The sequence below is a fragment of the Scomber scombrus genome, chromosome 18, assembly GCF_963691925.1.
Source record: "Scomber scombrus chromosome 18, fScoSco1.1, whole genome shotgun sequence".
Taxonomy (NCBI): Eukaryota; Metazoa; Chordata; class Actinopteri; order Scombriformes; family Scombridae; genus Scomber; species Scomber scombrus.
In genome coordinates this window covers 17,479,453-17,503,154 of record NC_084987.1, presented here as the reverse complement: position 1 = coordinate 17,503,154, position 23,702 = coordinate 17,479,453, and the positions used below count along the sequence as shown (strand labels likewise).

The following is a 23,702-nucleotide window of genomic DNA, read 5'->3' as shown; positions in this document are numbered from 1 at the left end:
TCAACGTCTTTTATTCAAACACCAGCAGCAAACTCATCTGTTCATGATATTTACATGATCCTGCTGCTGTTGCTGCATTTCTGTTAGAAGGAAATAAGTAAGTAAAGTTAACAAATAATTAAATAAATGGAATGAAATCAGAATAAATCCTGTGAGGTGATTATCAGTTTTGTTTTCACTTTGCAGATATACATTAATAACTGTCTTCAGACTCTTAAATTAATCTCCAGTTAAACCAACATCAATACTTCATGTGTTTGATTCTATGCAAACTCAGTGAACCTCCTTGTTTCTCAGCTATAAAGACTTCACATCAGACTGTCAGTGGAGATCACAGCACATCAGCTTCAACATCAACCATGTTCTCTGTAGCTCTGCTGCTGCTGTTGGCAGCTGGATCCTGTGAGTTTCTCTGAATTTGTCATAGTCAGCAATTCTTTTAGTTTGATGATTTTTTACAAAACATTTTTCTTTTAACAGGTGTGAAGTGTGAACAGTTGACACAGCCAGCCTCAGTGACTGTGCAGCCAGGTCAACGTCTGACCATCACCTGTCAGGTCTCTTATTCTGTTGGCAGCTATTACACAGCTTGGATCAGACAGCCTGCAGGGAAAGGACTGGAGTGGATAGGAAGGAAATATACTGGAGGCTCTCACTACAAAGATTCACTAAAGAACAAGTTCAGTATTGACTTAGACTCTTCCAGCAACAGAGTGACTCTAAATGGACAGAATATGCAGCCTGAAGACACTGCTGTGTATTACTGTGCCAGAGACCCACAATAACACAAACCATCAGCAGACCTGAACAAAAACCCCTCACTGTCTGAACATTTGTAACATGAAGCCACCAGAGGAGGAGCCCTCACACCACTAATCATTTCAACACCAGGTCACTGTTAAATATATAACATAACATAAAAATAAATAATTCAGTAGAGATATTTACCAAAACGTTTTCTTTCTTTTTGATTCACAATATTTATATTTCATGTCCAGGTGAATAAATTGCAGAAAATTCCTGAGAGAAACAAACATTTTACTGTAGTTTTCACTGACTTTAGTTTTACACAACGTAACAAAGTTTATATTTCACATTGGACATTTTATTATTATTGACTAAAGCATATTGATATTAATGAATTATTTTTTCACATATTCTCATCAGTTTTCTTCACTTATATTCCTACTGGGTTTTTCTTTCCAGCCCATATCCTGAATGTTATGAGCACTTTGTAAGAAAAACAAAACAGAGCAATATTTGTTCAAGAAGTATTTTTCCTTTAAAATTAAATTATAATAAATATATGAACTTTATATTAAAAGTAGTATTGCAAAGTCCAATACAGTTGTTTCCTCCCTGTGAGGAGGAGTCAATGCAAAACTTTGATGTCTTCCAGCTCTACTTATCTGACTGCAGAGAGGATGACAGAGAACAGTGGACACACAGTTTAACATGATGGACTATAGGACAGGACTGCTGCTTCTAACTATCTGCTGGACAGGTGAACATATTCACAGATCTTGAGTTGAATATGTCTTTAAAATGATGTATTGAAAACATATGCAGCAAGTGACGCTTCTTTTTTTGTCTTAACAGGTGTTGAAGGTCAGACTCTGACAGAATCTGAACCAACAGTTAAAAAACCTGGAGAATCTCACAAACTGACCTGTACAACCTCTGGATTCACATTCAGCAGCTACTGGATGCATTGGGTCAGACAGGCTCCTGGAAAAGGACTGGAATGGATTGCTTTAATCTACACTGACAGTGGTGGCAAATTCTACTCTCAGTCAGTTCAAGGCCGGTTCACCATCTCCAGAGACAACAGCAGAGAGCAGCTGTATCTGCAGATGAACAGTCTGAAGACTGAAGATTCTGCTGTTTATTATTGTGCTCGAGACTCACAGTGACTGGAGTTGGTTGAGCAGCTGTACAAAATCCTACAGTAAACATCAGACCCCCATTCATTTACATTTTTCATTAACAATGTTAATAAAATGATGTAATTCCTTCATGCCCAAACATGTTTTAATGAAACCTGTTATTTTTAAATTCTGTTTTTAAATACATTTCCAGAGAGGATAATTTTAACAATATTTTTTTATGATTGTATTTCTCATCTTACCCAAAACAGAATTTTTTCAGTATGTGAGCAGCTGTCTAGAGGTTTATCTTCATGTCTGTATGCTTCAAACATCAGCAACACTGAAACCATTAAAAAAAACTGTTACATGATGTTATTGTCACTTCACTTTTTGATAGCAAATGAGGAATTTAACTATACAGGTAAAGTAAATTAACATAACTTTAAAAAAAATCATTTTCACCAAGTCAGAGTATTTTAAACTTACATGGAGTCACCAAAGACAGATTTTGAAAAGAAACATTCAGTGCTACTGTGGATGATAATGTATTGGGTTAGGGTTAGGGTTAGGGTTAGGGTTAGGGTTAGGGTTAGGGTTAGACTAAAATCTGTTCATCTATATTAATACATGAATAGATGATACATTATTTTAAATGTCATTTTAAATAAAATCATAGCATGATTATAAGTTCACTAAATTAACCACATATTATACTCAAGTATGTAAATTGAGAGGAAAGACTGAACTCTTCACCTCAAAGTGATAAATAGAAGTTCTACAAAATAGATCACAGAATCTGCAGCCTGAGAACACAGCTGTGTATTACTGTGTACAAAGACACACAGTGAGAGACAATAATAAGAGAATCATACAAAAACTACTTCCTCTGTTTTTTATTTTCTGTTCATTATCAGTGATTGAAATTCATCATCATCATCATCATCATCATCATCATCATCATCATCATCATCATCATCATCATCATCATCATCTCTGAATGTTCTTCTCTCATTGATAAGAGTTGTGTTAAAACTAATAACACACATTCCACAGTGAATATTCACCTTTTTTCTTGTCTCTTTTGAAATATTGTTTTATTAAATAATCACAATACATTTAAACAGATTACATATTTCGTCAGAAAAAAACGGATTATGTCAAATAAAAATGTAAAACTATTGTTTTTATAAAAGACAGCAGGACTCTGATTAAGTCTTACATATGAGCTGAATATTTGAATCACTCAAAATCTACTCAGCTCATCCTTTCTGTCATGAAGGTGTCTTAAATCACAAGCTGCTGGTAAATAAATTGTGTAAAGGCCATTTTATTTAGTATATTGCATTAGTTGGCAACACTGCTGATATTTTCTTTTATGATATTATACTGTCCTTTTTATGTGATAATGCTTGTAACAAATATAATTTATTACTCATGGTGACAATTTCTCTAACAACAACAACAGACATTGAATATAAAGAAGAGGTGATTTCCATAATAAAATTCATCAGACTCCACTTAGACCAACATCATTGCTTCATGTGTTTGATTCTATGCAAACTCAGTGATCCTCCTTGTTTCTCAGCTATAAAGACTTCACATCAGACTGTCAGTGGAGATCACAGCACATCAGCTTCAACATCAACTATGTTCTCTGTAGCTCTGCTGCTGCTGTTGGCAGCTGGATCCTGTGAGTCTCTCTGGATTTGTCATAGTCAGCAATTCTTCTTTTAATTTGATGATTTTTCACACAACATTTTTCTTCTTTTAACAGGTGTGAAGTGTGAACAGTTGACACAGCCAGCCTCAGTGACTGTGCAGCCAGGTCAACGTCTGACCATCACCTGTCAGGTCTCTTATTCTGTTAGCAGCTCCGCTACAGCTTGGATCAGACAGCCTGCAGGGAAAGGACTGGAGTGGATTGGATGGAAATATACTGGAGATTCATCCTACAAAGATTCACTAAAAAACAAGTTCAGTATTGATTTAGACTCTTCCAGCAAGAGAGTGACTCTAAATGGACAGAATATGCAGCCTGAAGACACTGCTGTGTATTATTGTGCCAGAGACCCACAATAACACAAACCATCAGCAGACCTGAACAAAAACCCCTCAGTGTCTGAACACTAACATGAATCCACCAGAGGAGGAGCCCTCACACCACTAATCATTTCAACACCACTTCACTGTTATAGTAAAGAGAGAAAAAAAACCCAAATGATAATAATATTAAATAATTCAGTGGAGACATTTACCATAAAAAGTTTCTCTCTTTCTGACTCACAATATTTATATTTCATGGCTGGGTCAATAAATTGCAGAAAATTCCTGAGAGAAACAAACATGTTACTGTAGTTTTCACTGACTTTAGTTTTACACAACGTAACAACGTTTATATTTCACATTGGACATTTTATTAGCACTTTGTAAGAAAAACAAAACAAAGCAATATTTGTTCAATAAGTATTTTTCCTTTAAAACTAAATTATAATAAATATATGAACTTTATATTAAAAGTAGTATTGCAAAGTCCAATAAAGTTGTTTCATCCCTGTGAAGAGGGGTCAATGCAAAACTTTGATGTCTTCCAGCTCTACTTATCTGACTGCAGAGAGGATGACAGAGAACAGTGGACACACAGTTTAACATGATGGACTATAGGACAGGACTGCTGCTTCTAACTATCTGCTGGGCAGCTAAAGATTTTCACTGATACTGAGTTGAAGCTGTCTTTAAAAAAAATCCAGCTTAAAGTAACTGATTGTTGTTGTTGTTTGTCTTAACAGGTGTTGATGGTCAGACTCTGACAGAATCTGAACCAGCAGTTAAAAAGCCTGGAGAATCCCACAAACTGACCTGTACAGCTTCTGGATTCACATTCAGTAGCCTCTACATGGCTTGGATCAGACAGACAGGCTCCTGGAAAAGGACTGGAGTGGATTGCTTATATCAATACTGGTGGTAGCAGCAAATACTACTCTCAGTCAGTTCAAGGCCGGTTCACCGTCTCCAGAGACAACAGCAGACAGCAGCTGTATCTGCAGATGAACAGTCTGAAGACTGAAGATTCTGCTGTTTATTATTGTGCTCGACACTCACAGTGACTGGAGTTGGTTGAGCAGCTGTACAAAATCCTACAGTACTTACTGGGCTGATATTAGCCATCAACTATCTCATATGATTAATGTCCTAATTTCAAGTAGTTCAAAAATATGATTCTTTCAAGCCGAATGATTATTTATTATTTTTTAGAACCAGTGATATTTTGCTTTGCTTTTAAGAGAATATTGTTCATTTTACTTACTTCAGAATGTCTTTTTTTTGTCTTTCAACATTTCTTTCTCTTTCTTATCTTTACATTCCCTTTTAACAACAATTTACAAATATAAAATGAATCACAACAGAAATGAAAAACATTTCAGAAAGTTTTCAAAAACAAGATGAAAAAAGATGACATACATTTTCCTGAAGTGGCTTCATGACCATGGGTGATTTTTAAAAATTATTTTTATTACTGTTTTTTTTAATAAATTGTGAAATTTAAATATAAGACAATATAAATGTTCTTTATTAGAATGCACAATTTACATATAAAGTCGTTGATCATTTCTGTCTACTTCTGTCTGGATTTGAGAAGAAAAGTTGATCTGTTCATCTTCTGTGGATCTTATTTTTAACACTAATAAGCGATTTCTGTTCCTACAAGTACAGATAACACCTACATAAACATTATATCACATTTGATTTGTAGTTGTATCTTCAGTTCACAGCTCATGTAAGAAAAGTCTAAGAATCACCTCATACATCTCAATCAGGATGTAATATTTATCAGAATGTCATGTAAGGTATTTTAATGTGTTATGGTAATACAGATGTGAGTACAAACAATTTCTAGTTTCTATTAGAAAAACTCTGACATCAGTTTAGAGTTACATAATGTCAAATAAGCACAATGTTGCTGTTCTACTTTTTCTAACAAAACAAAAGACAAAATTCTGCAGAATATTGAACATCTGAAGAGAGAAGTCAGACTCAGAACAAAAATGTTTTTTTTAATATTGCATGAATCAATTATTTTGAATACAATCAGAGCTTTCATATCATAAATCTACATTATGTAGTTTCAACACACAGTAGGCAGAAATGAGAGCATCATACAAGTTGCTTCCTCCCTGTGAGGAGGAGTCAATGCAAAACTTTGATGTCTTCCAGCTCTACTTATCTGACTGCAGAGAGGAAAAGTAATGTCAACGCCTGTAAACATGTACACATGTATTTTAGGGTTAGATGTACCTTTAAAAAAAAAAAAAGGTTATTAATGTTACCATGAATTATATTGTACAGTAGGTGTGAAATGACAAACATAATGTAATTTGATTGTTCTGTCCTTGATGCATGTGCTGTGCATGTATTGACAGGCAGCTAAACGTCTCACTCACATCAAGAGTCTGGATACAGTTTACCAGGTTTACTGACAGAAGTGAAGGGTGAAACTAAAAAGGAAAACAGAGCAGTGAATTATCTGCCTGGGACCGATAAAGACACAACAGGGATAATATCTCCTGGTTAAATGTTGTAGCAGTTATATTTTGGACATGAATCAATAGATTAAAGTTGGTAGCTATTTTACAAACTGTAATGAGACTGGGTTGCACAGGTGCACTGATCCGTTGTGTTACTTCATGTTTGTTTAAATTTGTATTATATCGTACGAAAAGTAGCGCACAACTTTTTATACGATTTTAGTTTATTGTTGTTGTATCAGAATATTGCACTTCACCTGTGATGCTGAAAGTGGGTACATTTATCAAATGGACATTTATCAAAATGGACTATGAGTATGAACTGTGGTGTGCTTGTTATACATAATGAAAACTTGCCCCAACAGACATTACTGACATTTCAAAACATATCATCTTTACAGAGTCACTTCCCCTCTCTCTGCACCTCTGGGAACACACCTGCAGCTGTGAAACTGTGCAGAAACTGTGAGAGCTGCAAATAAACTTAATTAAAATGAGAGACATGTATTTGCATGTCAGTATGTATCAAGGCATGAAGTGGCTTCAGAAAGATAAAACATTAATTAAAAAATTCATCTTATGGGCATATCAAACCATTTCATGAACATTATTTTAGATATAAGACATACAGGTTACAGAATAATATCAGCAGTAACAGTAGCTGAGTTGATTTGGCTGTAATGTTGAAGTTGATCAGGTTGTGTCCACAATCACTCTTATACAGTATTTATTTTGGACCATGTTATTAATATTTATGATCCCTCAAAACTGTGTATAATGGAAACAATGTCCATAGTTATGGACAGACATCACTGAATAAGTGATTTGGGACACAGCTGTGGCTTTTATAGGTGACAGAAGGATCATGGAGCCTTTTTGGTGTGTTAGATTATGTATGATGAGTGTTTCCTTGTGATGAGTTTGATTAGTTAATGACTGTAATGAGTTCCTCTAGTTCATGTCTGGGGAGTGTTAGTCATTGTAGCTGCTTGACCGATGATGCTTGACAGAAATGTTTTGCATTTGACCGTGAGATAGTTCAACTGGAGCAGGCTGTGTCATTTACTTGTTGGTTTGAACTCTGACACGTTTTCTTCTGCTGATTAGCTTCCAGTGATTAAAAAAATAAAAAAAATTAATTTGGTCAAAGGAAGTCAGAAAATAAAATACTGAGCTCCTGTAGAAGGTACTGTTGTTAAGATTGTATCTTCATAAATGTGTACTATATGACCGATATGTTGTAAAGTCATAATTAAACAACAATTTTATAATGAAATTACAATTGGCAAATTGAAATTTACATTGAAAAGTTTACTTTAAATTCATGACCAAAATTATTGAAAGATAACAACTATAAAAGATAATGCAATATTTATTTTTCTCTTCATAATAAGAATAATGTTTCCAGATGTGATATCTTATCCAATATGGAAGGATAAAAACTGATGCAGATAAATATACTGATGATCAGTCACTAATACCAAGTCTGTGGAGACTCTCATTCTCTCCTGCAGATTCTCATTTACATGCTGTGGTATGAAGTGGATCAGACAACCTGCAAGAAAAGGATCAGAGTGGATAGGGGTCGGCTTCTCTGATGCCAGTAGGAACACTTATGCTAGAAGTTTGAGGACTCTGCAGTGTATGACTGTGCTAGACACATATACACACACTGTTTATTACTCTAAGGAGCAGTAGTAAGGCTTTACAAAAACCCTCAGTGTTGTGTCTGTAACAAAGACCTAAAGGGGGCAGTAGGAGACTGTAGAACAGAAGGCAGTAAGAAGACTGATATTGCTCCTAAAAGTGCACAGACATGCAGATGAACACACAATGTAACCACTAGATGATGTTGCTGTTTCTTAGACTTCTTACCAGGGATGGATTGAGGGGTTGTCAACATCTGGATCAAAGCCCAAAGTAACCAGAGCCAGGGACAATTATTTACATACACAGAATTTAATTTGAGGTCCAAAGGATTAACAGAGGACAATTTGTAAGATGAAGTCAATGCTTTTCTGCCTGAAATGTTATTGTTTTTTTCCTTTCAATATTCTCACTGCTCCAAGAAGTCAATACTCATTTGAATTGTTTCTATTATTATTTTTACTGTATGTGTTCATATGCTGTTCTTACGAGTGGAGTGATGTGAAGCAGAGCTGTGATACTTAAGCATTTCCTTTTTAAACCTGTAGAGGGAGGTCTATGCAAACTTTTCATCCCTTATAAACACCACCTGGAATTCTCAAGTCATTTGTGACAGAACAACTGGGACATATTCTAAACCGTGCAAACTCTCAGATAAAAAAACACTGAACTATATATTTTTTAACAGAATGGAAAATATGATTTTCTGAAGTTTGTTCTCAATGCTTTGTATTCATGGTAAGATAATACATTATCCTTCAACACAGAGAAAACTTAGTTTTTTGTGAAAATCTGACCTGTGATTTTTTTTAAAGTTTGATGGATGATGATCGTCATGTCTTTGCTTACAGGAGTTTGGAGTGAGATAAAACTGGAGCAGTCTCCCCCTGAGGTGAAAAGACCTGGAGAGACAGTGAAGATGTCATGTATCATATCTGGTTATAGCCTGACAAGCTACAATATTCACTGGATAAGACAGAAGCCAGGCAATGCTCTGGAGTGGATTGGGATGATGAGCACTGGTTCAAACTCTGCTAGCTACGCCAGCTCCTTTCAAAGTCGATTCATCATGACTGAAACTGCGTCCAGCAGAAATCAGTACCTCGAGATCAAGAGTCTGACAGAAGAAGATTCTGCTGTTTACTTCTGTGCTCGATAAAGCACAGTGACTGAAGACAGTGAAGCAGCTGCACAAAAACCTTCACAAACAACGAGTAACAATGACATCTTGGTTTCTTATCAGCTGAATATTTACAAAAGCAAAACATCTTACATCACTCACAGTGATAGTGTTACTAATGTCACATTCACAAGTAAAAAGTACACATATAAAATGACAAGTGAAACAAGCTGAAAAACATTTGATCAGTGAGCTTAGTGGATCAGACAGGTGAGATGTCCTCAGTCCAAAATATATTCAAATCATTGGTGAATGTTTTGATGTGATGGCAATGAAACAATTTCCAAAAAGCAGAATGTTGCTGATTAGAATAAGAGAATATTTATTTTGTACACTCATACTCATCTGCTGCACAATTTGCTCACAGACAGTTATACGTTTATTTTTAATTTACTCATTTGAATAAACCATTCGTGTTGAAGTGTATCAAATGTAATGAACATTTTTACATTTATCAAAAGAGGTGTGGTTGTGTTATTAACACTGATATACATTTTACACATATTAAAATAAAACATGTCAGACAAACGTAAAAATCGACTGACTTTCAGGATTGAAGCCTGAACATTAATTTCCCATTCCCACCAAATGACTTACATCCAAATCCAGACCAGTTGTTTTCTCCCTGTGAGGAGGAGTCAATGCAAAACGTTGATGTCTTCCAGCTCTACTTATCTGACTGCAGAGAGGATGACAGAGAACAGTGGACACACAGTTTAACATGATGGACTATAGGACAGGACTGCTGCTTCTAACTATCTGCTGGACAGGTGAAAATATTAACAAATCTTGAGTTGAGATTCATCAAAAAGTTAAAAACATGTATAACAGTTTTATTTATGTCTTAACAGGTGTTGATGGTCAGACTTTGACAGAATCTGACCCAGCAGTTAAAAAGCCTGGAGAATCTCACAGACTGACCTGTACAACCTCTGGATTGTCATTCAGTAGCTACTACATGGCTTGGGTCAGACAGGCTCCTGGAAAAGGACTGGAGTGGATTGCTACTGATGGTGGTGGTAGCACCAAATACTACTCTCAGTCAGTTCAAGGCCGGTTCACCATCTCCAGAGACAACAGCAGAGAGCAGCTGTATCTGCAGATGAACAGTCTGAAGACTGAAGATTCTGCTGTTTATTATTGTGCTCGAGACTCACAGTGACTAGAGTTGGTTGAACAGCTGTACAAAATCCTACAGTAAACATCAGACCCCCAATAACGGTAAATGTTTTTATTAAAAATGTCATTAAAAATGATGAAAATGATGTAATTCCTTTACGCCCAAACATATATGTATGGAATCAATCACTTTTAATGGAAATGTTAATTCTCATCTCACCTAAAACAACAAATTTTATTTTTTTTTTTCATTATAAAATTTGAAGTTCAATATGTGAGCAGCTCTCTAGAGGCAAACGTTTAGTTACGTGTCCCTCATCAGTTCAGGTAGCGTTTCAAACAAAGGCAAAATAAAACAGTATCCACATTCATTCAAAAAACATAAATAGTGTAAAAAGTGTACTTTTTACTTTTGTCATGTATTATATCGATATTTAAAATAAGTTTTACGGAAGAAAATCATTTTGTTCCTCAAATCAAGTTGTAATGAAATTAATCATTTTATGAATGTGTTTAAGTCAAATTTACAGATCAGAACATTTAACATTTAAAAGATTAAATATTCAAAGGTTTTATTTGTCACAAGCTCAGACAACATGTGCAGTGAAATGCAGGCTTGTAAACTCCTGAGGCTGTGCTAAAACTCATAATGTGCAATAAATAATGCAAATCAGAAGAAGAAGAATATATAGGAAAGGAAAATATAGTGCATAAAAAATAAATAGTTTGTCGAAGGTAAGATTTTATGACACAAAAAAAAACAGAAACCATTTTATACATGTGTAGGGGGAGACTTTGGTATCCAGCAAGTCAGAGTTGGCTGTAAAACATGTTTAAATATATGTGGGGTTTGCAGTTGAGTGCTGTGATTTAGCTTGTATCTTGCACTGTTGTTTCTTTTGAATAATCTTCATGCATGTTATTACTTTTTTAAAAACTAGAACAAAAATGTATTTCCAAACATCAACAATTCTGACCACAAATGAAACGTCTGAAGATTATTCAAAATCAGCAAGTTTAAATTATTCTTACATTAAATTATTAATTAATTTAGCAAGAGTTTCACCTCTAAATATACATTGTACTGACGGCCAGATAAGATTTATCTTAATTGGTCAATGCAAAACTCAGAAGTCTTCCAGCTCTACTTATCTGACAGCAGAGAGGATGACAGAGAACAGTGGACACACAGTTTAACATGATGGACTATAGGACAGGACTGCTGCTTCTAACTATCTTCTGGGCAGGTGAAAATATTCACAGATCTTGAGTTGAATCTGGCCTCAAAATGATGCTAACTTATGCAGCAAGTGACTCTTCTTTTTTTGTTTTGACAAGTGTTGATGGTCAGACTCTGACAGAATCTGAACCAGTGGTTAAAAAGCTTGGAGAATCACACAAAATGACCTGTACAACCTCTGGATTCACATTTAGTGACTACTGGATGAACTGGATCAGACAGGCTCCTGGAAAAGGACTGGAGTGGATTGCTTATATCAGTAGAGGTGGTAGTAGCTAATTCTACTCTCAGTCAGTTCAAGGCTGGTTCACCATCTCCAGAGACAACAGCAGACAGGAGCTGTATCTGCAGATGAACAGAGTCACCGATAAGTCTCTATAGGTTAATAACAGTCTTTTAAGTATTGATTTCACATTTCTGAGCAGTTGAGGAAAAGATTTGAGCAAATAGGGTAACACTAACGTATAAATTCAAAGCAATATTACATTTTAATAAAGCTTCCACCATCTTTCTCTGTGTTAACCTGAATGATAGTTAAACAGGTATTCTAATATATCTTAACTGATATATTACTGTAATAATATCCCTATAACTTTGGCTAATTAATATAACACTAATACAGAACTGTACTTATTCATCTATATTGAAACAATGGTTGAGCCAAGGACTAACTAGTGTTTATTTAAACTCTTTAAGCAGAGAAAGTGTACACACACTACATTGGTTGTTGTTATGTAGCCAGTTGACCAATAATTTGGACAGTCCCATTACTTGATCTGTATTCATTCTATCTTCAGTTTATATTTCTCAACCACCTGAAGAAGATACGATCCTGGCTGTAGACAAGAGAAAGTCTGCAGAAATTATAGGATATGATTTCAGAAATGATTGTTAAATAATCTGATAAAACAGCTTCATTATCTCAGACATGCTCTTGTGTAGCTCATTTATAGCCTGTCATTGTCCTTCTTTATGCAAAGTGAACTTCCTTACAGTCTGCTATAAACACTTGATATCATGCTGTCAGTTGCAGCAGAAGAAGCTCCCGTCAGATCACCTTCAATACCAACCATGTTCTCTGTAGCTCTGCTGCTGCTGCTGGCTGCTGGATCCTGTGAGTCTCACTGAGACAGAGACACTGACAGTATGATCACAGCACACTGACTGTTCACTGTTGTTACACTGACTCAATACTCAACATGTTTTCCTCCACAGGTGTGAAGTGTGAACAGTTGACACAGCCAGCCTCAGTGACTGTGCAGCCAGGTCAACGTCTGACCATCACCTGTCAGGTCTCTTATTCTGTTAGCAGCTATGCTACAGCTTGGATCAGACAGCCTGCAGGGAAAGGACTGGAGTGGATTGGTACAGCACGTGTTGGATACAGCACAGACTACAAAGATTCACTAAAGAACGAGTTCAGTATTGACTCAGACTCTTCCAGCAACAGAGTGACTCTAAATGGACAGAATATGCAGCCTGAAGACACTGCTGTGTATTACTGTGCCAGAGACCCACAATAACACAAACCATCAACAGACCTGAACAAAAACCCCTCAGTGTCTGAACACTTGTAACATGAAGCCACCAGAGGAGGAGCCCTCACACTCCTAATCATTTCAATATCAGTTCATTGTTACAGTATAAAAGAAAAACAACAGTTATAATAACAATAAATAATACAGTAGAAACGTTAACTAAAACGTTTTCTTACTTTCTGACTCACAATATTTATATTTCAAGCCCAGGTGAATAAATTGCAGCAAATTGTAGAGACAAACAAATTGGTTACTGTAGATTTCACTGACTTTAGTTTTACAACACATAACAAAGTTTATATTTCACATTGGACATTTTAAGTTATTGTCTAAAGAAGATTGGTATTGATGATATCCATGTACTGAGAGGTTACATTTTTCTTCACATTCTCATCAGTTTTCTTCACTTATATTCATACTGGGGTTTTATTTCCTCTTTCTCCCCTTATCATCCTGAATGTTAGCAACACTTTATGAAAAATTAAAACATTTGTTCAAGAGGCAATTTTTATTCATTAAAACGACATAATACATATATAACATTTATATTAAAAGTAATATTGCACATTTTCAAAAGTTCAATCTAGTTGTTTCCTCCCTGTGAGGAGGAGTCAATGCAAAACTTTGATGTCTTCCAGCTCTACTTATCTGACTGCAGAGAGGATGACAGAGAATAGTGGACACACAGTTTAACATGATGGACTATAGGACAGGACTGCTGCTTCTAACTATCTACTGGACAGGTGAAGATTTTCACTGATCCTAAGTTGAAGCTGCCTTAAAAAAGTTTACATGTTAAAGTCATTTTAATATTTTGTTTTTTTGTCTTAACAGGTGTTGATGGTCAGACTCTGACAGAATCTGAACCAGCAGTTAAAAAGCCTGGAGAATCCCACAAACTGACCTGTACAACCTCTGGATTGACATTCAGCAGCTACTACATGGCCTGAATCAGACAGGCTCCTGGAAAAGGACTGGAGTGGATTGCTTATATCAATAGTGGTGGTAGCACCAAATACTACTCTCAGTCAGTTCAAGGCTGGTTCACCATCTCCAGAGACGACAGCAGACAGCAGCTGTATCTGCAGATGAACAGTCTGAAGACTGAAGATTCTGCTGTTTATTATTGTGCTCGACACTCACAGTGACTGGAGTTGGTTGAGCAGCTGTACAAAATCCTGCAGTAAACATCAGACCCCCATTAACTCACATGATTAAAGTTTCATTAAAAATGTCAATAAAATGATATAATTCTTTCATGCCCAAACATGTTTTTATAAAAACTGTTATTTTTTAATTGTGTTTTAAAAGTTTATTTCCAGAGAGAGGATTTTAACAATAATCATTAATGATGGTAATTCTCATCTCAACTAAAACAAACTTTTACATTTTTTTATGTACTTCAGTATGTGAGCAGCTCTCTAGAGGTTTATCTTCATATCTGTGGCTTCAAACATCATCAACACTGAAAATCATTAAAAATATGTTATGTTAAACTCCAAACGTTCACACACTTGCAAAAACACTCAAACTGTTACATGATTTTGTTGTCACTTCACTTTTTGTTGGCAACAGGGGTGGTGCCATACATTGTAGACATCCGGGGGTAAGCCAGGCACTCACGTAGTTCTATTTCAGTTACCTTGTTCATGTTGTTGCATTTGTTGTCCACTAGGTGGCAATGTCCAATGAATAAAATGCATTTTGGCTAACGTAGTAGAAACCATAGCTCTTATATATAGTCTACTCTAAAACACCTTCAAGATTACTCATCAACATTCCTGTTCAGTTTCATTTTGTCTTCATAAACTAAATGTTCATGATAACTATTTTTACTGCTGTTTTGTCATGTTAATCAATCAACTTTAAATAGTGGGATTGAGAGGCTGTTAGTGCAATGCAAGATTATTTAATGAAAAGAGTAAAAGATGCAAATTATGAAAAGGTATTCTTGCTACATCACAGCTCTTTGCTTCATATTGAACAAATGGAGTGAAAGAACAATGATTACATATTGTCACTCAAATCACCACACCATAAAAACTGAACATTTTATTGCCTCACTGTTATAACTAAACAATATCTTTGAATCTTTGAAAAAGGTATTCTTGTTACATCACAGCTCTGCTGCATATTGGACACAATGAGTGAATGAACAATGATGATTATAACCTCTCACTCAAATCACATCAATATAAAAACTCAGTAGCCTATTTGCAACATCAACTGTAAGAAAAATATGTCTAGGCCAGACAGTGGACCATAATGATGATTTATTTGACATTATAATGGTTATAACCAAGATTGGTACCTTATAAGTATCCAATGTTGCTAGATAAGGTTTTATTTTCACTGCAAGAGATATTTAATAAATGTTCATAATAATTTCGGCCATAGCGTTAGCCTACGTGATGGCAGCCAGGCTAGGCTCTAAAATTAGCTTTACATTACCACCAACCTGAAACAGCGTTTGGCAGATCACTGGATGATGCTGCAGCAGCGGTTGGTAACACGACATGGCTGGATGGAGTTTTCTTGAAAAACTTTTGTATGTCCATTCTGACTGATGAGCACTCAATGACTGAGAAAGATCAGACAGTGATTTAAGCTACAGCAGACTGACGTTAGGCGGCGCCGCTAGGCTCGATGGAAACGTTTGTATTCAATCAGGCTACCTGTTTAGTTAGTTTTGTTCAGCTTTGCAAATTTCATTCATTTTTTTGGATTTCTTTAAAATAGGGGTATGATTGATGGATAGCTTATTTTCCCTGCAATAGGCTATATGTTCCTGAGCCATTAATCGGTCCGAGGATGATTAAAAAAAAAAAAAAGCTTAAAAAAGACCCAAGGCTTTTGATGAAAGATTCGGGGCTTAAGCCCCAAGAGCCCACTCCCCTCGCTGCGTATGCTGCTATTATTTTTTGATATTATGATACTTTACTTTTTATGTAATGATACTTTTAACAAACATAATTTATTTCCCATGGTGAAAATGTTTCTAGCAACAATCCTCAATGTTACTATTAATATTATTATGTGATCACAACAATATATTTATAATAATTGCAGAGCTGCATTATTTTAAATACTTAATTTTCAAAGTGTTACATGTGAGTAATGAAATAAAATATTGAATGTAAATAAGAGGTGATTTCCATAATAAAAGTCATCAGACTCTTATATTAGTCTCCAGGTAGACCAACATTAATGCTTCATGTGTTTGATTCTATGCAAACTCAGTGATCCTCCTTGTTTCTCAGCTATAAAGACTTCACATCAGACTGTCAGTGGAGATCACAGCACATCATCTTCAACATCAACCATGTTCTCTGTAGCTCTGCTGCTGCTGTTGGCAGCTGGATCCTGTGAGTGTCTCTGGATTTGTCATAGTCAGCAATTCTTCTTTTAGTTTGATCATTTTTAACAAAACATTTCTTCTTTTAACAGGTGTGAAGTGTGAACAGTTGACACAGCCAGCCTCAGTGACTGTGCAGCCAGGTCAACATCTGACCATCACCTGTCAGGTCTCTTATTCTGTTAGCAGCTATTACACAGCTTGGATCAGACAGCCTGCAGGGAATGGACTGGAGTGGATTGGAATGAGAGTTGGATCCTCCACATACTACAAAGATTCACTAAAGAACAAGTTCAGTATTGACTTAGACTCTTCCAGCAAAACACTGACTCTAAATGGCCAGAATATGCAGCCTGAAGACACTGCTGTGTATTACTGTGCCAGACAACCACAATAACACAAACCATCAGCAGACCTGAACAAAAACCCATCAGTGTCTGAACACTTGTAACATGAAGCCACAAGAGGAGGAGCCCTCACACCACTAATCATTTCAATATCACTTCACTGTTACAGTATAAAAGAAAAACAACAATCATAATACAAATAAATAATACAGTAGAAACGTTTACTAAAAAGTTTTCTTAATTTCTGACTCACAATATGTATATTTCAAGTCCAGGTGAATAAACTGCAGTAATTTGTAGAGACAAACAAACTGGTTATTAAAGTTTTACACAACGTAACAAAGTTTATATTTCACATTGGACATTTTATGTTATTGTCTAAAGAAGATTGGTATTGATGATATCTATGTACTGAGAGGTTACATTTTTCTTCACATATTCTCATTAATTTTCTTCACTTATATTCATACTGGGGTTTTATTTCCTTTTTCCCCCCTGACATCCTGAATGTTAGGAGCACTTTGTGAGAAAAACAGAACATTTGTTCAAGAGGTATTTTTTTAAAATTAAAACTACTGTATATAATAAATATATACAATTTATATTAAAAGTAGTATTGCAAATTTTCAAAAGTTCAATCTAGTAGTTTCCTCCCTGTGAGGAGGAGTCAATGCAAAACTTTTAATGTCTTCCAGCTCTACTTATCTGACTGCAAAGAGGATGACAGAGAACAGTGGACACACAGTTTAACATGATGGACTATAGGACAGGACTGCTGCTTCTAACTATCTGCTGGACAGGTGAAGAGTTTTAGATTTTCCTATTTATTCCTGAAGTAAATTCCTTATCTAGTTTTTAACATATGTTTTGGTTTTCTGTTTGGGTTTGACAGGTGTTGATGGTCAGACTCAAGACAGAATCTGAACCAGCGTTTAAAAAGCCCGGAGAATCTCACAAACTGACCTGTACAACCTCTGGATTCACATTCAGTAGCTACCCTATGAACTGGATCAGACAGGCTCCTGGAAAAGGACTGGAGTGGATTGCTTTTGTATACACAGGCAGTTCTCCTATCTATTACTCCCAGTCAGTCCAGGGTAGATTCACCATCTCCAGAGATGACTCCAACAGTAAGCTTTATCTACAGATGAACAGTCTGAAGACTGAGGACACAGCAGTGTATTACTGTGCTAGAAGAGACACAGTGAGAGACAATAATAAGAGAGTCATATAAAAACTACTTCCTCTGTTTACCACCACCAGGGAGAACATTTTTATCAACATTTTATTTATTGACAGTGATTGAAACACTGAGTAGTAAATGATTGAATATTTAAGTTATATTTTATCACCTTTAACTGAATGCTGAATGCAATCAAATATTAAAATGTTGAAATAGTTTGTGTTGGTGGTGGACTTGGAACTGTATATCTTCACATTAAGATTAAGGTCCTGCATTTAAGGCAGAAGTTAACATTTTGGCATGCTGTGAAACACAAATATGAGCATAAACTGATTATCTACACATAACCAAGTAATTTAAAAATTATCCTGAATTTGAAATTGTACTGTTAAAATATGTTTTAATTGATAAAACACTTTTTAATGTTATAATTGATATTCCTTCTTATTTGTCTAACCTGGGATTTAAAGTCCAAATGATATCACAAATATAGTGATAGCTGAAAAGAATAAATTGTTTTTTTTTATTAGCATATAATCAAATGACCAACCCAAACACTGAATGAATCGTTTTTTCTGACTATTTCCAGGCCTTCAGCTGTTCTTCCTGCAGTCACTCATATACCTGACAAATGTTTTAATAAATAACCATAGCACATTTATGTTGATTTTGCATTTATACCAAAAAAGATGATTGTCTGAAAGAAAATCTTGAGATAACATTTTTTTCAAAGAAAGCAAGATTCTGATCCGAGTCTGGTATTTGAGCTGAATATTTCATTCACCCAAAATCTATTCAGCTCATCCTTTGTGTCATGCATCTTAAATCACCAGTAAATAAATTGTGTGAAGGCCATTTTATTTAGTATTTTACTGTGCTCCTCCTTGTGAAATGCATTATGATTTAAAGGAAGCTGAAAGTGAATCAAATCTCTCAGAAAACAGTTTGCATCCTATTTAAAGAGGTTCATTTAAGAAGACCTATTATGCTTTTCCTTATTATATACACACACACACATATATTTATATATATAATGTCACAATGTTGAAAGTGGTAGTAAACAATGAGGTAAACATATGTAGGAGTAATCTCTGTCAACAAAGAACCGACTTCACAAGAGATTGAAGTACATTAGTTTGAAAGTCATGTGTCATTCTTACTAAAGGCTGTCCACATGAGACTAATGGGATTAGAGCTTCATCCACCCTCAGTAAAAAGCATAGCTAATTAAAAGATCAATATCTGGTTTAAAATGTTCTAACATAGCATCTTTGGTAAAGTCAGTATGTATTCTACTAATAACACCGTTTTAGAACATTATCATGTATAGAATTGTTTCAATGATAATTTTAATAACTTTGTATTCTATTATCCATGCTGAAAAACAGTCCTTAATTTAATAATTATAAATATTATGCGGTCACAACAATACATTGCAATACAAGGCATAATAGTTTAAAGCAATAGCAGAGATCCTTTATACATTAAATAGTAAACACCTGTTGAAGTCAGCTAAATCTTCAAAGTGTTACATGTGAGTAATACAGTATGTAAAGCAGAGGTGATTTCCATCAGACTCTTTATCATATCAGTCTTATCAGTCTCCATAGAATCAGTTTTATACTATGCAAACTCAGTGATCCTCCTTGTTTCACAGCTATAAAGACTTCACATCAGACTGTCAGTGGAGATCACAGCACATCATCTTCAACATCAACCATGTTCTCTGTAGCTCTGCTGCTGCTGTTGGCAGCTGGATCCTGTGAGTGTCTCTGGATTTGTCATAGTCAGCAATTCTTCTTTTAGTTTGATCATTTTTAACAAAACATTTCTTCTTTTAACAGGTGTGAAGTGTGAACAGTTGACACAGCCAGCCTCAGTGACTGTGCAGCCAGGTCAACGTCTGACCATCACCTGTCAGGTCTCTTATTCTGTTAGCAGCTACGCTACAGCTTGGATCAGACAGCCTGCAGGGAAAGGACTGGAGTGGATAATACGCGGATGTGATGGATGCACCACAAACTACAAAGATTCACTGAAGAACAAGTTCAGTAATAACTTTGACTCTACTAGCAAAACAGTGACATTAACAGGACAGAATATGCAGCCTGAAGACACTGCTGTGTATTACTGTGCCAGAGTCCCACAATAACACAAACCATCAGCAGACCTGAACAAAAACCCCTCAGTGTCTGAACACTTGTAAAATGAAGCCACCAGAGGAGGACCCCTCACACCACTAATCATTTCAACAACACTTCACTGTTATAGTAAAGAAAGAAACAAAAACCCAATGATAATAATAATAAATTAAAGCCGCAAGCGGCGATGGCGGGCCCTCGCTCACCCATGCCACCGCAGGGCCTGAGGCATGGCGGGGCTGTGGCGTGAAGCAGAAAGTGAGAAAAAACCTGGATGGAGGCCAAAAATGCAATGTTTCGTTCATCCAGTAGGGGGCAGTCACAGGTAGTTACACATATGGTCTGGTGTGGTCTGGTGTGTTCAGGGCGGCCACTCATCAGTCATGTGAAGTTTGGAGTGAATTGGACAAAGCATGAAGGAGTTATGAGAGGTTGATGGTTCATCCACCAGGGGGCAGTAGAGTGTAACAAAACACAAGCGGTTGCGTTCAGGGTGGGAAAGTGATTACACATGTGAAGTTTTGTGGAAATCGCACATTGATGATGTAAAATATGGCACTTCCTGTTTCCACTAGGGGGAGACACGAGTGAGATCGCCTATGAGCGAATGGAGACGTTGAGGTCGGCACCCTGGACCTGTGTACCAATTTTCATGATGATACGAGTTCAATAAAGCCATCAAAAAGCCAAACGTATTTTCATGGCGAGGAATTGATGGTCGCCGCGTCGCCACACGGACGCCATTACTCGTAGCTTCACAGTCTTCATAATGTAGCTTCACCAACTGGTTCTGAATGAAGTTGATGGGGCAAAGTATGTAATTTTAATGAATCTTAGTTAACTTCCTGTTATCACCGGGGGGCGCTATGAGTTACGTGGGAAGTTAATATATCGGGACGTTCAGGGCGGAGCCATCATCATGTCCAGCAAGTTTGAAGCTGATTGGATGAAGTATGTGGGCGTGAGAGCCACTCGTATGTACATGGCGAGCATAAGCATTTTTGCATTTGGGAAAGGGGCGAAATTGGGGCACGAAATGTCGGAAGAATAATAATAATAATTAACATTACAATTTCAATAGGGCTTTCGCCAGGCGACTTGCAGTCGCCGCTCGGGCCCTAATAATAATAATAATAATAATAATAATAATAATAATAATAATAATAATAATAATAATAATAATAATAATAATAATAATAATAATAAACATTACAATTTCAATATAGCATTTTTCCCCGGGGGTCTTCCATACCACATGATTACTTGATTACTTGATTACATTGGGGTCACTTGCACTTTTGGGTCACTTGCACGTTGGGGCATGAACGAATTTCAATAGGGCTTTCGCCAGGCGACTTGCAGTCGCCGCTCGGGCCCTAATAATTCAGTGGAGACATTTACCATAAACGGTTTCTCTCTTTCTGACTGAAAATATTTATATTTCAAGTCCAAGTGAAAAATTGCAGCAAACTGCAGAAAGAAACAGACTGTAGTTTTCACTGAATTTAGTTTTACACAACGTGACAAAGTTTGTGTTTCACATTGGACATTTTATTATTATTGACTGAAGCATATTGATGTTAATGAATTATTTTTTTCACATATTCTCATCAGTTTTCTTCACTTATATTTCTACTGGGTTTTTCTTTCCAGCCGATATCCTGAATGTTATGAGCACTTTGTGAGAAAAACAAAACAAAGCAACATTTGTTCAAGAAGTATTTTTCCTTTAAAACTAATTCATAATAAATATATGAACTTTATATTAAAAGTAGTATTGCAAAGTCCAATCCAGTAGTTTCCTCCCTGTGAGGAGGAGTCAATGCAAAACTTTGATGTCTTCCAGCTCTACTTATCTGACTGCAGAGAGGATGACAGAGAACACTGGACACACAGTTTAACATGATGGACTATAGGACAGGACTGCTGCTTCTAACTATCTGCTGGACAGGTGAAAATATTAACAGATCCTAAGTTGAAGCTGCCTTAAAAAAGTTAATTTCTTAAAGTAATTGAATATTTTGTTGTTTGTCTTAACAGGTGTTGATGGTCAGACTCTGACAGAATCTGAACCAGCAGTTAAAAAGCCTGGAGAATCCCACAAACTGACCTGTACAACCTCTGGATTCACATTCAGCAACCACTGGATGCACTGGGTCAGACAGGCTCCTGGAAAAGGACTGGAGTGGGTGGCAGCTATCAGTGGTGATGGTAGTACCTACATCTTCTACTCTCAGTCAGTTCAAGGCCGGTTCACCATCTCCAGAGACAACAGCAGACAGCAGCTGTATCTGCAGATGAACAGTCTGAAGACTGAAGATTCTGCTGTTTATTATTGTGCTCGAGACTCACAGTAACACAGGAAGGAGCATCGCTGTACAAAAACTCATCATGTCAAACCAAGTCATATTGTTCCCTCTGATTTTCAAAAAATAAACTTCAATTCAACATCACCAGCAAAAAATCCATATAATTGCTATATGTTGTGTAGTTCTGCTATCATTTACTTTTGCTGTCATCTTTCAGTTTTTAGACAATATACATTTTGAATATGTGATGATTGTATTTGTTGACATGCTTGCATGGTTATTACTTCCCTGTACATGTAAATGTACAATTCTGTTCAATTAATCATATGAATACATACACAACTCAATGTCCCAAATACGTATTATATTTTAAATATTAATATATATTTTAATGCATGCAATACAATATTAAAATACTCCTCATAATACAATTCCAGTTTTATTACTTTCACAAGGACAGTCCCTCCTCTTTTATAGCCTGTCAGTGTCCTTCTTTATGCAAAGTGAACATCCTTACAGTCTGCTATAAACACTTGATATCATGATGTCAGTTGCAGCAGAAGAAGAGAAGCTCCCATCAGATCACCTTCAATACCAATCATGTTCTCTGTAGTTCTGCTGCTGCTGCTGGCTGCTGGATCCTGTGAGTCTCACTGAGGCAGAGACACTGACAGTATGATCACAGCACACTAACTGTTCACTGTTGTTACACTGACTCAATACTCAACATGTTTTCCTCCACAGGTGTGAAGTGTGAACAGTTGACACAGCCAGCCTCAGTGACTGTGCAGCCAGGTCAACGTCTGACCATCACCTGTCAGGTCTCTTATTCTCTTGGCTCTTACACAGCTTGGATCAGACAGCCTGCAGGGAAAGGACTGGATTGGATTGGAATGAAACATATTTCAGCTTCATTCTACAAAGATTCACTAAAGAACAAGTTCAGTATTGACTTAGACTCTTCCAGCAAACCAGTGACTCTAAATGGACAGAATATGCAGCCTGAAGACACTGCTGTGTATTACTGTGCCAGAGACCCACAATAACACAAACCATCAGCAGACCTGAACAAAAACCCCTCAGTGTATGAACACTTGTAACATGAAGCCACCAGAGGAGGAGCCTTCACACCACTAATCATTTCAAAATCAATGTTAAAAATAAAGAATAATCAGAAAGATACCTTAAAATAACATTTGTAAAGATTAGTATGGAATAATGAAACATATTGTTAATTTACTTTAAACGAGAA

The 23,702-nt window shown here is 36.2% G+C and overlaps 4 pseudogenes and 4 gene segments (V, D, J or C); all 8 read left to right on the top strand.

The window, feature by feature from the left end:
- Positions 1 to 359: 359 nt before the first annotated feature.
- Positions 360 to 3,655, top strand: LOC133999994 (immunoglobulin gamma-1 heavy chain-like; annotated as a pseudogene).
- Positions 3,656 to 8,846: 5,191 nt separating this feature from the next.
- On the top strand, positions 8,847 to 10,380 carry LOC133999992 (Ig heavy chain V region 36-65-like; annotated as a pseudogene).
- A 2,268-nt stretch (positions 10,381 to 12,648) lies between these two features.
- LOC133999991 (Ig heavy chain V region XIG14-like) lies at positions 12,649 to 13,100 on the top strand. The segment is given in 2 exon segments: positions 12,649 to 12,691; positions 12,793 to 13,100. Coding segments are annotated over 2 exon segments (351 nt in total).
- A 709-nt stretch (positions 13,101 to 13,809) lies between these two features.
- LOC133999990 (Ig heavy chain V region 914-like) lies at positions 13,810 to 14,263 on the top strand (annotated as a pseudogene).
- Positions 14,264 to 16,437: 2,174 nt separating this feature from the next.
- On the top strand, positions 16,438 to 18,051 carry LOC133999989 (immunoglobulin gamma-1 heavy chain-like; annotated as a pseudogene).
- A 1,668-nt stretch (positions 18,052 to 19,719) lies between these two features.
- On the top strand, positions 19,720 to 20,152 carry LOC133999988 (immunoglobulin heavy variable 3-23-like). The segment is given in 2 exon segments: positions 19,720 to 19,762; positions 19,845 to 20,152. Coding segments are annotated over 2 exon segments (351 nt in total).
- Positions 20,153 to 22,043: 1,891 nt separating this feature from the next.
- LOC133999419 (Ig heavy chain V region 6.96-like) lies at positions 22,044 to 22,498 on the top strand. The segment is given in 2 exon segments: positions 22,044 to 22,092; positions 22,182 to 22,498. Coding segments are annotated over 2 exon segments (366 nt in total).
- A 552-nt stretch (positions 22,499 to 23,050) lies between these two features.
- Positions 23,051 to 23,496, top strand: LOC133999440 (Ig heavy chain V region XIG14-like). The segment is given in 2 exon segments: positions 23,051 to 23,093; positions 23,195 to 23,496. Coding segments are annotated over 2 exon segments (345 nt in total).
- The last annotated feature ends 206 nt before the right edge of the window (positions 23,497 to 23,702 follow it).